The sequence below is a fragment of the Anser brachyrhynchus genome, assembly GCF_964034855.1.
Source record: "Anser brachyrhynchus genome assembly, chromosome: 2".
Lineage (NCBI taxonomy): Eukaryota > Metazoa > Chordata > Aves > Anseriformes > Anatidae > Anser > Anser brachyrhynchus.
Genome location: NC_137695.1, coordinates 152,772,941 through 152,790,206, shown reverse-complemented (window position 1 = coordinate 152,790,206; position 17,266 = coordinate 152,772,941). Strand labels below are relative to the sequence as shown.

General features: G+C 35.2%; 1 protein-coding gene across 8 annotated transcripts in view; it reads right to left on the bottom strand.

Annotated features, from left to right (window-relative positions):
• The window catches only part of EFR3A (EFR3 homolog A), an 83,257-nt gene that overhangs the window by 8,087 nt on the left and 57,904 nt on the right, over positions 1–17,266 (bottom strand). For all 8 annotated transcript variants that reach the window (XM_080581841.1, XM_080581840.1, XM_080581839.1 and 5 more), the window contains 8 exons: positions 16,929–16,980; positions 13,796–13,968; positions 13,247–13,322; positions 10,066–10,227; positions 8,796–8,927; positions 8,216–8,283; positions 6,942–7,069; positions 1,267–1,355 (listed from right to left, as the gene is read on the bottom strand). In XM_080581841.1, the coding sequence (XP_080437967.1) occupies positions 1,267–1,355; positions 6,942–7,069; positions 8,216–8,283; positions 8,796–8,927; positions 10,066–10,227; positions 13,247–13,322; positions 13,796–13,968; positions 16,929–16,980 (880 nt within the window). The remainder of the gene's footprint in view (positions 1–1,266; positions 1,356–6,941; positions 7,070–8,215; positions 8,284–8,795; positions 8,928–10,065; positions 10,228–13,246; positions 13,323–13,795; positions 13,969–16,928; positions 16,981–17,266) is intronic.

The following is a 17,266-nucleotide window of genomic DNA, read 5'->3' as shown; positions in this document are numbered from 1 at the left end:
TGTTTAAAATAACTTAATCACTTGAAATCTGAAATGAGACTTTCATTCAATTTTATATTCAAGAGAGAATTCTTCAATCATATATAACACATGAAATTTAAAGGAGCATCATCCCTACTAGGAATATTGACTTTCTTCAGAAAGCAAAGAATTGTGATTATCTTGCTTATTTTGAATTTTGTTCATTTCTCCTGAACTTTTATCTAGTTTGTCTGTATCCTTGTTAGTGCAGAAGTGAACACAGAGTATCACCTGAGGTATCAGCAGCACAAAGGAATAATAAAGATGTAAAACACAACCACTTCTGTCAGTTAATTCTAAATCAAGGCTTGCTCCTTTGCAATGGCAATAACATAATACTGCATTTTTTTAAAACTAATATTCAGCTCTACTCCGTCCACAGATGCTGTTTCAAGTCCCTATCTGATTTTTTTCTCTTTACGATACCAATGGTAGGATTCATCTGCAGACTCAAACACCTCAATTATAACAGCAAATCTTCTTTGTAGCCAGAAGAAATCTAATTCATTAAAAAAAAAAAAAAAAAAAAAAACAACAAACAACAGAGCTTTGAGAAAGATTCACTGGAAAGAAATGGAAATTTATTTTAATAAATACTTGAAATGAGGTGTCAAAAGATGTGGGATGATTTTAATTATAACATAGTTTTCATGGGAGGTAATTAGCATCAGCTCTTGTACCCTATACATGAACCTTTTGTTTCTACTCCTTTCCTTCCTGTGTCTTTACAGTATTGTGTGTGTGTGACTCTGTAACACTGTGGTCTAAGTAGCCTGCCTAGTCTTCACCTGCCCGTCTCAAAGACATTCTTAAATCTGTCAGCCCCACGCTGAAGATGACCACCCTCAGGGATACTTCAAATGATGCAGGGATACACATTCAGGAATTTTATTTAATCCCTCAAAATGCCAAGAAAATATTTTACTTAGAATATTCACTAATAAAATATTAGTAGTTTGGCATATTCATGTATTGCTACCCCATAGTCTGCAGTACTATTTGTAAAAATTATAATGAAAAAATTGTTCACATTTTCATACAGCAAGATCAGTATCAGCGTGTTTGACAACACACTTCTACAAGTACAGGAATTAGAAAAAAACCCATCAAGAAAACATTTAACATTGCTAGAACGATTAAATACTAGAATTTCTGGGAAAACTTCATTTGCAGGTTGTTCCTCTCACCCCTACCTCCCCACCAACCCTGAAAATGCTGCCTTAAAATATCCTGCAATTTTCATACCTTGTCCTCCGTGTTGTTGCCAGGTAGAATATCCACCTGAATAGATACCGTGTCCACAATGCTCTTTCTCCTGGAGAGTCTGTCCTCATCTATGAAAACAATAAAACAAAACCAACAACATAGCTCACTTTACAATTCATGTTTCAGCTGTTACACGCACTTCTACACATCAGATAGTTCTGTTCCTACATGTCTATCAGATAGTTTTGTTCCTATATGTCTATTTAACCCTAGATCACCTGTTTTATCACTTGGATTGTTGTGAAAAATAATGCATTAGCTTTCTGACTAAATAATTAAATAGGAAAGAAAAATAACCTCTTTATTGTACCTTCCCCCACCCGTCCCCAAACCTGCCAACTTTCCCTTGAAAGACAACTTAAAAAAAAGAGGTGAGATCTTATTCAAATAAATAAGTAGCATAGCACGTGATGATATACTGCTGCAGAGTAATTTACAGAAGCCTAAACATTTTTTTTTCTTGGCTGTGAAACTGAAATGTTAAGGTCTCAATCTGAAGGTATTTTGAAACAGAAAGGAGCTTCTTGGAAGATGACTCACTGACAAGAGACAATAAAGATTTCTGAATGGAAATGAACTACAACCCTTCCTTATTCTTGTTGCTACAAATAACACACTCAGCAAGTCTAAAATCTACTTGGTGAAAAAAAATATCTTTGCTTCTTATTTTCTACAAACAGTAGCAAGTCCAACTATGCTGATACTAAAAGGAACACAATTTTATTAATGCAGAAGCAGATTATGATCGAATGATCCATCACTAGATGGATTTGCTTTTTCTGATTGCATTCCTGCAGCAAAACACCAATAATCATTTCTCATTTTGACGTTTAATACAGGAACATAAGATAAGAAACACCAAAAATACATTTAAAGACACGTCACGAGGAACCTCTAACAAATGGAGACAAGAATAGCTTAACTTGCATGCATCTCATTTACAAAACCATGAATTGCTGTCACATTTTAGATTTTAGCTGAGATAAAGACATTGGGAAATGGTGATTACTGTTTCAGACAGACGACTTCTACTGTACTGGGTTAGAAGCACCTACAGGCACTTGATGGTAAAATAAGGAGAAAGGCAGTAAAATTCCCCCATGGAAAGGTAATTTATGTTCGTTCCTTCACGTTCTTTGTTTAAACCGCTTCTAGCAAAGGGCTTCTGCAGTGCAAATATCATGAAAAGCGTTCGTTCATAGCTAAACATACTTGGCTTTTATAAATCAAGAAATAACTTTCAGAACAGTCATATAAATGAAATACCATTTTCAGATCAAGAGGCAGTGGAAGAACAAGTGTAGTGGAAAACACCTGAAGCTTAGCAACCTCTGCCAAGTTCTCCGAGCATTTGAAGTGGCATTTTGAAGGATTTACTTATTTTTAATCCCTGCTGGCTCAGTGGTACACAACCCAACACACGCAGAGAGGAGAGCACCGTAACCAGCCAAGGGTAAACACAAGACAAACGTACGTCTTTGCTGCCATCTTGCTGCTCTCTCTATAATTGACACAAAAAAACAGCACAAGGCACATTTTTGGGACTATTTTGGATAGAACTCATTTTTATAATGGACGTCTTACTATTCTTGCCTAATAAGAGCCATTCTTCTCTAATACCAACTGATTAAGTGGGTAAAAAGTTGTGTCATCTCCAACGCTTTCGGCTAGGTTATATGATACAAAGCTAATTTCCACACACAGGAGATCCCAGAGGCACAAAGGCAGCGGGGGAGCCCCCCAATACCCCAGTCAGAGTCACGAGCCCCTTTTTGCCAGGGTTCTCCCAAGGGACCCTCATCCTTTTCATCAAGACAGAACATTTCTTCACAGACTGTTCTCTAAAATGACAGCATTGTGCTAAGAATGAAACTAGCCTTTCCAGTCAAGTGTTGAGTCCCATTCCACCTCCCTAGCCCCAACCCTCTCCTTGAAAATGCACTTCCATGGGCTGTGTTAACTTTTGTCCTCCAAAGCAAAATTTATGGAAAAACTGCATACGAGTAGAACTTTCCAGGTTTTGTTTTTTTTTTTAACTTGTTATTACTCAACAGAAGCAAAGTTTATTCCTCTGTGGACCTAGATGATTTCCAAAAATCACTATTTTACTAATTGTTTCACCATCTTGACTATTTTCTCTCTGGCCTTTTTCCTTTCTCATTTTTTTATGATACGAAAGTTATCTCCTGAAGATTCTGAGCTACACACGATGTTGATTCATCCTGTTTCTAACATCAGACTAGGGCCTCCACATCTTACCCACAACACCTTCCTTGAGCTCAGTGTGGAGGAAACACTACCTGAAGCACGGGATGGTAGGTATGCAGTGTGGAGTACAGCAAACATTTTTGCTGAGAGGAAATAAAGTAACCTTGTCTACTGTATTTTTCATCTCTTTCACAGGTGACTAGAAGTTTAACACACATACTTACCAAGGTAACTCTTAAAGTGAAATAAAGATTTCCAAATCAATATGCTAAGTGCTGTATCTTCACAATTCAATTTACAGTAAGCGCTTAAAATATACTTCTATTCAATCACTAAACCTAAGTAAAAAGAACCTAGAACCTATGTAGTTCAATCAATATTACTTGGATGGTAGCAGATAAAAAAACCTTTCTTCATAACACAATATTATGCAGCCAGACATTTCTTCTTTGTGACTTCTTGTTTTGAAGAGTGTGGCATTGAAAGTTTAGTGCCAGATCTTGAACTGTGCTGCCAGTTGCATCCATGCAGATGCCCAGAAGTACTTGTTCACGAACTTTCTTTTCCTCAGGGACAGAAAAAAATCAATTTTGCACCCTGCCACAGTAATACTGGCAATATTGTGTGTGTGCAAGGAATAAAAACAAACTGCACCTACAGATAGAATTTATTCTTGGTTTACAGAACAAAATCTACCCTATGCTGAACTTACCATGCTACTGGGAAAAGCTAAAGAGAAGATTAAAGCATGAAAATGTGTGGTAAATCTTTATTTAACTTAACGTAGCTCAAGTAGAAATTAAACTGAGTTAAAGGAATGAATTAGAAGTTGAAATAAACAGAATTGAATGAAAGCAAAAGTGGTGAGTGCTGTACTTACTCATCTTCATATTTCATTAATAAAACCCTCAGTTTTGTAGTTTACCACAGACTTAGAGTAAGATGAATCATCATTCTGTGAGCTGTTGACAGCTTCTTCCAACTTTGAAGCAAGATCTTGTAATTTCACTCAACGAGGTAATTAGTACCATCACAAAAAATGACACCTACCGCCCTACCACCTTCAGGGAACAAAAATAGGAAGCTACCATAATTTTGAGTTCTAAATTGAGAATAAGCACAAAAGCAGACCTTGCAGCTGCAAATACTGCTACAGGTATATGAGAAAGGAGATAAACAAAAAACAACAGAATGACACACTAAGTACAAGACAATTTCTGGCCTATTTATCTAAAAGCCTTCTAAAAGCACTTTTTTTTTGGACTGGGAACATCCTATCCACGCACACCACAGCTAGCAGGAGAGCGGGATGTCCTACAACTCATTTTTACCTTTTGACTTGTGTCTGCATTTATGTTTTTTTTTACCTAATGGAAATAGAGCTAAATTAAAACATTTACATATATATATGTGCACATTTAAATATCAGCTTCCCCACTGTACCCCTACAACACCTCCCCACACCCTCCAATAAAGAAGAGAACAAGAACAAAAAGTGTCTTTTAAACTGATAGGAAGCACCACAAATTAGCAGGCAAACAGGAAGACGATGATGATTCTCTATATATGTCATTGTTAAATATTAATATTTAAATATACTAGAAATATTTAAGATTTTTACTAGCTTTTTTAGTTCAACCATAACTTTAATGGGAATGTATCAAAAATTGACTTATCTTTTACTAAAATCATTGACATACTTTGAAACACTGTATTGTAGCATTATAATATAATGGTAGAAATGAAACATTTCATTTAAATCAAAATGAAAAGTTTCAGAACTCCAAAATATTCACTTTGGCCTTGATTTAGTTCAGTGAAAACCTTGGAAGTGCAATATTCCACAGGATCAAAGCTTAATGATTCTAATCGGGTATAATAATAGACATGAAATCAGTATTGGTTGTCAGTTCTCTGCAAAACATTGTGACAAGCAAACAAAACAAATCCATCTGATTCACACACACTAACATTTATCATTAAATACAAGCATTTCTCATCACCCAAGCAGCAGTTAAGCAGGTATTACTTTCCACCTGAACTCACTTAACCCTTCTTGATGTCAGAACGTACGTAAATTCCTGCGTAGAAATGCATTTTAAGAAAGTATCCAAGTAAATCCTAGCAAGGTCAATTAGCTACAAATGCATCTTATTTTCTAGAAGAGGCTTGACGTAATTTCCAACTTTATTTTTCAACCAGGCTATCTTTCTCATTCCATTCTCACTCACTCAAAGAACAGTAAAAATCTGAAAACGTAACATTTCATTACTTGGTACCTACCTCTTCTGCCAATACTAAAACACGATGTTAACTATTTTTTTTGGATTCCAGAAGAAATAATCTAAACAGTACGGTGACCTTTCCCTTTTTTAGAAGATACCCAGCAAGGAGAGAAAACAGACATTTCTGCTGTCTCTCTAAATGTATCGCTAGTTTGCTTGCTAATACTTGGGGCAAAACCACATCAGTTGTTCTCATTCCCTTCCCATCTATCCCAAAAGATTCAGCAAACGTGTCGTCGTCTTTGAATGTAGTTGAACCATTCTGTAAGCATGATCTAATATTCACTGTCCATATATACCAGGTTTCTTTCTATGTTTAATCTACAGAATATAGGAATCATTTTCTTGCTAGGTACTTTTATTTTGAAAAAAAAAAAAAACAAAAAAAAAAAACCATGCTTCAGACTGGAATAGCCCCATTATAGTTAAACACAGCCACAAAACACACATGGTTAGTAAAACAAATTCTTCAGACAATTTTTCCATATGTTCCTCAACAGGATTTTGAAAAAAGATATTAAAAGCAGAAAACCAAGAATGTCAAATACTATGTAGTTGCTTATGCACTATTCTCACATCTTGGGTAGGAAGCACAAACTAGCACTAATCTTCCTCAGGCATACTTTTCATTGTGTTACCCCACACTAAGTTAAAAATGGAGACAATCATCGCATTCTTGATTAAAATAACATCTGCTCATTGAGAACTTGACTAAGGTCAAGCGCTCAAGTCAGCAGAAGGCCAGATGGCAAAAGGATGGCTTCTGTTCCATTTAGTGACTGCATAAAAAGGATCAAGAATGCTGACTCATATAGTCCTTCCTCACCTGCTATCTCAAGTTAATACAGAAATAATCACCAGCATTATTATAGGTATTGTTTTGAAAGCAAAACAATTTAAGAGTTGAAGTGGGCTCAAGTACTTTGTGCTCCTCCTCCTGAATTTAATGAAAAAATGTAAAAAGGACACAAAGTTGAAATATCTTTGCACTAACAGAGAGGCTCATGAGAAAAAAAGAATCTCAGGAAAACACAATTATACTATGATCAAACTGCTGCCAAGCAGTCACACTACATTTATTTGATGTGCTGACAGACAACACATTAAGAAAGCATTCCTAGTAACTGGTACTTAGCTGTTTTGCCACTTATCACCACTTACCTGTTACCTGGGGTACATAAGGAACTGACAATCTTTCCACACTGTATCCACTGCCGCCTAATGATTCTGCAATCTTGTTTGTCAGGAAAAATAAATTTTTTTCATGCTTCTCTAACGATATTGGAAGACTGTTAAAATATATATTTGAAGTTATTATCTACCAATAGAGATTTGTTCATTAAGTAAAATATTTTTCCATTGTCTGCAAGCAACCAGAAAGGGTCAACAGTGATGATTTGACAGAAATAAAATGTGCTCAATTATTTACGAATGAATATATACCCTGTAACGCGTGAAATGAATCTCTCTGCAATATTTTAAATTACGTTAGCAATTCTTGGTTACATGAAACAAGTTCCTGTACTGTGCTACATTTTGAGAGAATATGGTCTCTGTTAAATAGAGAGAACTGCAGAGTAATAGTATTTGCCATTTGCCAGCAATGTGCCCTTGCCCTAAAAAAAGCTAATGGTATCTTGGGCTGCATTAGGAGGAATTCTGACAGCAGGTCAAAGGTGGTGGATCCTTCCCCTCTATTGAGCACAGGTAAAGCCACATCTGGAGTGTCCAGTGCTGTGCTCCCAAGTACAAAACAGACTGGAAAGCCTCCAAAGAAGATTATTAAGGAACTAGAGCACCCCTCCTATGAGAAACAACTGAGACAGCTGGGACTCTTCAGCCTAGAGAAGGTGCAGGGAGGATCTTAATACATATAAATACCTGAAGGGAGAGAGAGAACCTGAAGAGCAAAGAGAACCAGGCTGTTTTCAGTGGTCCCTCTTGTCCTGGCACTGGGAACAAACTGAACACAGGAGGTTCCATCTGAACCTAAGGGAACACTTCTTTACTGTGACTTGACACAGGCTGCCCAGAAAGGTTGCATTGTCTCCATCCTTGGAGATGCTCAAAAGCCACCTAGATATAGTCCTGGGCAGTCTGCTCTAGGTGGCCCTGCTTGAGCAGGGTTTGGACCAGGTGACCTGCAAAGGTCCCTTCCGACCTCAAACATTCTGCAATTCTGTGGAAATTCGTTTTGCTAAGTTAATACTTATACCTGCATCATATGGTGCTTGGTGTAAATATTTCTGACCACAATAAAAGAAGTCTAAAAATCAGACTCTTTTTTCATATAGTCTTCTAATGACTGTTTTTTTCTGCTTATCCTGAACACTATTTAACACGATATTTTTCACATACACATTTCAATGATGTGCAATTTCTAATAGTAAAGAGGTGGTTTACTGTTCATTAATTTATATTCTATATCTACTTACTTGCATTTGTCTTTGAAAATTGTTTCTGGCAGAAAATAAGGTGCTTCCAGACTTCTAGTTTCAATGACCTGAAAAAAGTCAAGACAAATAGTATGAATGGAGTAGTTCCACACCTAACATATCCAATGACTAAGCTGATTAAATAGGTTTACTGCAGCAGATTATCGGTCCCTCACTAATATTTACCTCATCAAAAATGAGGCCTTTAGAACTTCTCTTAACCAGGGAAAGTATTGTGGCACTCACCCTTTTAGACAAAAAATCAGGTTCTCATGGTCATGTTTACATCAGTACTGTTTTATCAAAGCCAGTGAAGCTGTAAAGTCTTATACCAGATGGCAGTTTAGCTCGTTATATATGGTAGCATAAACAAAAATGCTATATGGTGAGAGAAGAATTCTGTGCATAAGTTTAAGATTCAGCAAGCAAGATGAAGATGGTAAGATGACATGAGGCAAAGAACAATGTTGGTGAATAAAAATACAGAGATCAAGAACACAAGCAATTACTTGAAAGAATATATTTCCTTATCCAATAGGATGTTTACTACACTAAATGACTTTGGTTAATTACGTGTTACCTTGCTGACATGCTGACAGAAGGCAGGGACTGCAATCATCTGACTAAGGAAGTTTAGATATGCTGCAACCAATGCCATGACACCACAACGATTAAACATTGGTAGATTATCCTCATTGATGATGGCAATGTCCTGAAATATAAAGGACAGCATTACATCCTCCAAAGTTAACAGGCTGTCCCAAAAGCATGGAAATCATTAGTAGTAGTAACACTAGCTGACTTACGATGACTATCTGGTATTACTTGGCACTTAACACCTTTCACCTCACAATCCTAGTCTCAGATCCTGAAGGATTTAACCGCTATGAATAGAAATAAATCTACTGAACTCAAACTTCTGTTTCTGAGAAAGAATACGGTACAATAATGACCTGTATCTCTGTGCAACTTCCAGAAGGACTACCTGCTGATCAGGAAAATTAGGAACAGTATCTTAAAAATAGAAATCATCCTTGTGAGTCACGGATACAATAGCATAAAGGGAATTATTTAATGCTTATTAGCATTTCTACAGTTTTCCAGATGGTATTATTTTTGCTCTAGTCAAACTCCTGTCATCATTTTCATCAAGTGAGGATCGGGTTCAGTGACATTTTAAAACTAAGGATGCACTCTGCATTTCAGAAGTTTCACAATGCAGGTGCACATAAGAGAATAAGGCTAGTGACAGAGAATGAACTGAGAACACAGTATGCAATCTTATCAAATTTTCATGGCACACAGAATATTTTTTGCAATGCTTTGATTTTAGATAAATAGATAAAGCTATTTTTTAACAGTTTCACTGAAGACTGGGTGCAAGAATGAAAAAGTGTTTGATACTATAAAAGAAATGTTAAAGAGTAAAGCCTCTCAACACTGATATAGTTTTAGTATAGGTAAGATTAACTAGCCTGCTTTGACGTAAGTTTCCAGTCAATTAACCAAGAGCTTTCTTCCAAGGTGAGGATATATACGAGGTTATAAAAACAGATTCTCAATCTGTTAATGAATATAACTGTGGTTGCAGGGAACGTTTCAACACATTTCTGCATCTGCTAAGTTTGATGAAGAGAACATGCTGTAGACTTTTTTAATAAATCTGATTAGCTGAAGCTTCCACGTTAAGAAACATTATGTATAAAGTATACTTGCTCAATGAATTGATCATATTAGGACTGAATGATATGATTTCCAATCTGAGTATCAACAGGCAAAGAAAACTATTCAAATCTACATTCACAAATATAAATTTAGTCAATGAACCCAGCACTGGTTCAGACTCATACCTGCAGAGCAATAGCTAATCGAATGAGGTCAATAACCACTTCTTCATTGGCCAGTTCAATTGTGGTAAGAGCTAGAGATGTATACAGCAGCTCAAAATTCTTTTGGACATTGTCTTCTTCTTTACAGCCTAAGTAGATGTGTCTGTACAACTGCTGACCATGCTATGAAAGACAAAGAAAGTGAAAACAAATATTAAAATCTCAGAATAATTTGGGTTAGAAATGATATCTAAATGTCCTCCAGCCCAATTCCCTTCTCCAAGAAGGAGATGACAGATCACATGGGATACAGAATTAGAAAAATTTACTCTGATGACAGATCACTTGGGATACAGAATTAGAAAAAAGTAAAAATAGGTAAAACACACACACAAACAAGTACATGAAAACTACTAAGACCACTAGTTTACTATAAAGACAGCAGCTTATTTCAAAAACACAGTACCGTTCTACTTTCTGTAGAAGTGTACAGATGGGCAAGATAATGCAGAGAACTGCATATGAATACCATACTGTGTCAGACATTGACATGCATTTCTCACTGAAATATTCAGAAAAAAAAAAAGAAAAAAGCCTGTTTATGAAAAAGAGAACATAAAAAGTAGATCTTGAAACGTCCTCAAGCATATTCAAGTAACTGCAAGGGTTATCCATGTTCTCTAGTGTAGACACCAAACTTGTGCATTAAGCAGGTCTTCTTGAATAGCAAACTAAAAAAAAAATTCTTCTAGCAGGGGGTTGAGAAGGTGGACAAAGCTCACTTACCACTGCACATATGGAGCTCTGGTGAAGAACAGAGGTTATCTAATAAAAGACCCTCAAATACAAAAGTGACTTTGATTTCCTCCTAGCACTGTGCTTAACCAAATTTTTGTAAAAAAACTGTTATTTCAACAACAAAAATAAATGAAAATAGAGACAGGCAGGTTAAGAAAAAGGTTTTGTATTCAAGACACTGCTTAAGATCACTCCAGCATTCTTAATCTGTAGAGGATACAGGTCTATTTCAGGTGACATAGATAATTTTCAAGATCTGAAGACTGATTTTCAAGATCTGAAGACTGATCTGAAGATGTTTTATCTCTGAAAGTAATAATTCAGCTTCAGAAGGAGGAGGGCAAGTTATTTTTTTAACATTGTCTCTTCAAGAAGGAAGATTTCACTCAAAGGAGGGAAACATGGAGCTATTACCAGAGCACAAAATGATGAAACAAACAAAGCTAAGGTTAGGTCTATAACGGACAGTATATTTGGAAAATAAAAGTAATGAAATAATTCATTCATTGGCAAAGAAAGATAGTTATATGAAAATAAATGTATAATGTGGACTTTTCTAGTCTATGTAGTATATTTTTTGAAGATTACAAAATGCCAGAAGCTTGACATTTCCCTAATAAGACAATGGCTATTGTTAGAATCTTTAAATGACAGAAAGAAAGTCTCCTGGCTTTGAGAATGTAGACTGAGATTAAAAGAGCTTTGTGCCTATGTCTGGTTTAATTCCACCTGAATTTAGTTACTGAAATCCCTAAGTTTGATACACAATTGCTGTGGGATCCCCACTTAAGCTCAAACAAGCCTAGATGGTCATTCAGGTCTTAATGGGCTTCTGAAGGTGCTTCATCTTTCTCCTTTGACTACACAAAAAATCTGGTATGAATAGACTACAGATGTAAACCGGGTATGTAAAATCAGGTTTATGATACGCACCTAAAACAGTATCACAGATAATTATTAAGTGATGTCATTCCACAGGGTTAAAACATTTTTAGAAGACCATATAATCTATTCTTAACCTGATTAGAGTCTATTTTCCTCTCCTGCCCTCTTTTTCAAGATAAAAACATTGATTAATGCTCAACTATCAACTAACTTGACTAACTGTCAAATACTTAGTCTGGCAATTAAAATTTGTATGCCAGCAAAATCAGTATATGCAGCTTATCGAAAATGTTTGATGTAAATCCAAGGTATTGTATTGACGAATTCCAATATAATTCATTTTTCAAAAAGATGCATTACTACCAATTGCCAATGTTGGAGTATTCTTTGTATGTGTCTTTTTCCAACATTATTCAGAACAGGGGCAAATATACTGCAAGGACTAACAACTGTACTAACCTAGCAAGAACGTGTACCTTGCAAACCTACTTGAAAGCAGCACAACTACTTTGCATAATTTTATATATCCATAGTATTTTTACCTCTGGACAAATTAAATACCAATTCTTCCAATTTTTCTAACTAGAATATTTAACAAAGATTTACTTAATATTAAAAAATTATTTACTTCATAGTCTATACTCTGAAGACATGCATCTTTTATTTCACAGCTAATAGAAAACAAAAGCAATGCAGTAAAGGATAGCTGTGAGAAAACAGTATCATCTCAGGCAGGTGACAGTGATAAACGTTTCTAAGGCCTGCTTCCACTCACTTCAGGAATCTGTATTTTTTGTTTACAAATATACCCACACAGATGAGCTACATTCAGGAATGACAGAGCACATTAATAAGTAAATACATGGTAGAAAGTAAAGTGCTTAGTATAAAGAAGTAATTGTAACCTAAATATCAACTAACAAAATATGTTTTTCTTTAGAACCAAACATATACAGAAGTCAATTGGCACAATGTCCTGTAAAAAAAAGTACCTTGTAAGGAGGTTCAATTTTTCTTCAAAGTTAACATTACTTCAGATGTAAGACACAAGACGTTTTACCAAGGCTTTTAAAGAAGAGCTCTTAATTAAAAAGTAAAAATACAAAGAAAATCTGTAAAACTGAAAGACTACTATTGTTAATTGAGTTTATATTTTAATTGAGTTTTAACTAAAGAACTGATAATTGAATCTGTATAAAAAGACCTTACTAAGGATAAAGGAAATGCAGCACAGGGATCTAACTATAGAGGAATGTTTTCAGAACCATAGTTTAGATATACACTTCTCTAATTTCACACATGCAAGGATTTCCACCAAAGAGATAAATAAAAATTTAATTCCACGGAACCATCTCTGAAGTACCTACAAGTCCTCAACATTCAAGACACTAATTAGAATTAAAATCACTTGATACTGATATATGCAGCATGCTGCAAAAAACAGTTGAAGAAAAGCAAAGATACTGGTTCAGTTACTTCATCTTCTTTCTAGATGGAAAAGTTAACTTTGCTCTATTACCTTTTTCATGAAGCTGACGTCCTGCCTTGAAATTTTGTCTCGTTTTATCTTTAGATCAGAAACATCTGGTATTATTCTACAAAGGAAACCAAGATACCGTTTCAGGAAAAAAAAAGTTGAAAGGGGAAGAGGACATGAAATAAATGAACTATTCAAACAAATCTTGAAGCAATTTCCATTTTAATTATATTTATGTTTAACAATGATATTCAGATTTCAGTTGAAGAGGCAGAACCATAAACATAATTATGACAACCACAGATATTTTTTCCTCTATATAAAATACCATAGTCTGTCCTCCACGAAGCAGATAATCAGTTACAAAGTCAATTAAACTTTCAGATATTGGAGTGGTCTTTTAATGTATCACGCGTTGTTTACCTGTAAAATTCTTTGCATTAATAAATGATACAGAGCACTGTGCATTTATCAAAACAGTACATTAACATTTTGTATTTGGAAAAATATTTTAAAAACAAAATTACTCATCACTCAGATACTAAAGTAGAACTTCAATTAAAGTAGAACCATAGAAAACAGAAGAATTACCGTATCCCTCTGAGTTTTGCTCTGTTGTCATGCCGATCAATGAGATTATGCAGAATTTCCAAGACCAGCTGCCTCAGCTCAGAGTCCTCCATGAGTGAAGGAGACAACAATGGGTCCAGAAACGGGGCAGGAAGTGCATTTGTTATTGTTGTTGCTTTGTATCCTGAAGTTACCTATTCATGATTGAAGTTGAGTATTAGTATGTGTCATTATTGCACTGTGAGAGTTACTCACAGCTGTCACTCACATTTTAGCAGGCTTTGACTGGCATCTGAGAGGTGGATTCAATTGGAAGTACTGTATTAGTTCTGAAGATTCCTAACCTCGCTACAGATTTGGAAGGATTTTAATACTCTTGTTCAAATGAACTCCCTCATCTGTTTTAAAGTGATATTTCTCAGGATCCCTACTCTGTCAACACTTACAAAGCAAAAATAAAGTAACTATTTATCAAATTTATAAGAAATAACCAGAATGAAAATTTGCAGGGCATAAAATGAAGGTAACAGTTTGAGAGAGAGAGACAGAGACAGAGAGAAATCAAGCCCTATATGTATATCTTAAACATTTATGGATACTACTTTATTGCAAAAAAAGGAACCAAGGAAAAAGCATTTTCTTGGAAATCTGCTACAGTGGTAATTTTTAACCCAATGCTAATGCTGGCTTGCCTCATTTGATTATTTTTCTCTAAAACAAGATTTGCAGATATATAATGAAGAGTTAGTTAACTTTAATATAACTAATTATATATTAATCAGTTGTACATTTATAGCAGTCAGAAATGTTTAAATGGCTTCTATCTCTTGAAGTAGATGTTAAAAAAAAGTAGTCTCAAAACCAAACCAGGACTGAGAAACAGCCAAGCATAAGCTGTTGAGAATGAGGGGTACAAAATAATCCAAAAATTAATTATAATAAAAACAATCATATGTTTAAGACTTTGCATAATAATTATATCTTCATTGCGTACATTCTATACTATTACTGCTTTTACATGCAAATGTGTGCAAGCACTATTCCTACAGCAGAACTGAATAGGTAGGAAACTGGTTGGCAAAGGAGCAGGAGGGCATTATCCCTGCCACAGGAAGGAATCTGATCAAATTTATTTTTTTTTTTTATGGAAAATTGCTAAGTTTACAAACAGTAATGCTGCAAATAAAAGTGCATATATTTCATGAAGTGCCGGATTTGAATTGCCTTTGCAACACTAAGGTGTTTGTCTGTGTGTATACAAGACGAGACTCATTATGTTATGAAGTATTACTTTTGTGTACATAACAGATGATGCACAGTGCTCAGTTCAGTACGCAGAACAGGCAGGATTCAGCAACTTCTAGTTACGTAAGATGTGTGCAGTCCACACCTTATAAACTGAAATAAAAAAACTTTGCTTTGAACACAAATTCCTTCCACTGTTTTTTGACAATATTTATCAATGTCAGAGTAATTCATTAAGCATCAAAACATTTACTTCCACATCTTTGTGCAGCGATGGGATTTTACTTCTGTACCCTAGAAGATTTGAAACAAAATTCATCAACCAAAGTGTTCAAATCCTTCCATATGCAAAATTTGGATCCCCCACAGCCTACTTACAGGCTATGTTGCATCCCAAACAATTACAACAGCTCTCACTGACTTGAATAGAATTTTTTAGACTGGTTAGATAAATATTGTCAGGAACAGTTTAAACATAGCTGATTCTATCTTAAATGAAGACAGCATGCAAAATGACCCTATGAGGTCCTTTCTAATATGTTTTCTACCTTTAAATCACAACTGTGATTGCTCAGCTTTTCTGCAAGAGGGAGTCTAGGATTTCATATTCTGACCTACAAAGAACTGTTTAACTGATTTGCTTAACACCACGCACAAATTTCGTGGTGATGCAGGGATAGAAACTTATTTTCCAGGAAGGCATTCTACGGTTTTAGTAATGAAACGGTTCTTCATACTATTTCCCCTACCTCAGTCACTAAGCAGTTTTCAGCTTCTGTAACAAAATAGGCCAGGATTCTACAAGCAAGAGCCTAATATACTACCTACTTCTGAATCTTACTATCAGGACATACCTTGTTTTTACTGAATAAACCAAGAAAATCACGACATTTATATTATGAAGACAAAAAAAAAGTGTGTAAGTAACTTATTTTATCGTCAACTTTATTATATTACTGTCATTTCTCTCTTTTTTTTTTTTTTTTTCCAAACCAATGCAATATGTACCTATCAACATTACTGCCAAGACCACAAGTGCCAGTATTAGGGGTTAAAATTGGCATTTGGGAAGTTCCTGACACGTACATTCTAAACAATTTTTCAGACAGAATCTTTAAAAAGAGGTCTACAGTCCTGGATCTCTAAGATAATGCAATCTAACACAATGGACAGAATTTATCTGTGCTTAACTCTTTGTGAATTAAATAACGTCTCTGTATGTTGTTCATCATTAATGCTGCAAAAAGAACTAGTGAATGAACCCCTCCCAGTACATACTTGCATAAAACCTGCATTGGAACTACAGATAAATTGTGTCTTTAAACTAGGAGGTGTTTCTCTTTATTTCAGTCCTTCACAATAAAATGCTTCAAAGATGACACTGGCAATTTTCAGAAATACTCTTTGAAGGTTTACATTTGAAAAATGTAATTATGATAAAACATTTAGTTGTAGCTTACAAGAAATTTGGGAAATACTAGGAAGGAAAGAACAATGGTGCCTGAGGCTTTAAAGCCTTGGAGATAGGCATCCATTCCCACACTTTTAAAAATATTAGTCATTTCACTAATTACAGCCTTTATAATGCCATAGACAAAAGTGATTTCACTTTGATGTTGCTAGCAGAAGAAGTCAGCTCAACCTACTTTGTGATATTCTTTTGGATCTGCAGATCCAATTGTAACTGATACTCACTAAAGCGCTCTAAGAGATGGAGACATATTTCCTGATCTGCTTCTAAGCCATGTTGGGAAAATGCTGTCACAATTTTTCTCAGTAGAACTACTGATCTATTTAATACAAACATATGTTAAATTTCATAAGACAAATTTGAAATACTGTACTTATATGTATAAATATACACAGAAAATAAAATACTGTATGCTCACACTGAATACAGAAGGCTTACCATAAGTAAAGACCTCAATAACATGATTTGAATCCTCCTAGTTCCCAAATCCCTACAATTGGGAAAAAAAGTTGAAAATCAGTTCTTTGCATAGCTTCAAAATATTATTCTACTCATCTACAACATCATTCTAGCAACTGCTTTTTCGACAACTGAATACAGTAGTCTTGGAAGGGACGCAGGATGGCCACAAGTAAGAGGAAAATATCTCCAAATGAGGTGCAGCAACTAGGCATTTTTGAATGGGACACTTAGAGCAAACCTTAAATAACAAACACACGTACACAATTGAAACAATAGTAAATGATATATGTGAACCAGACCCAGATCTTCATGTT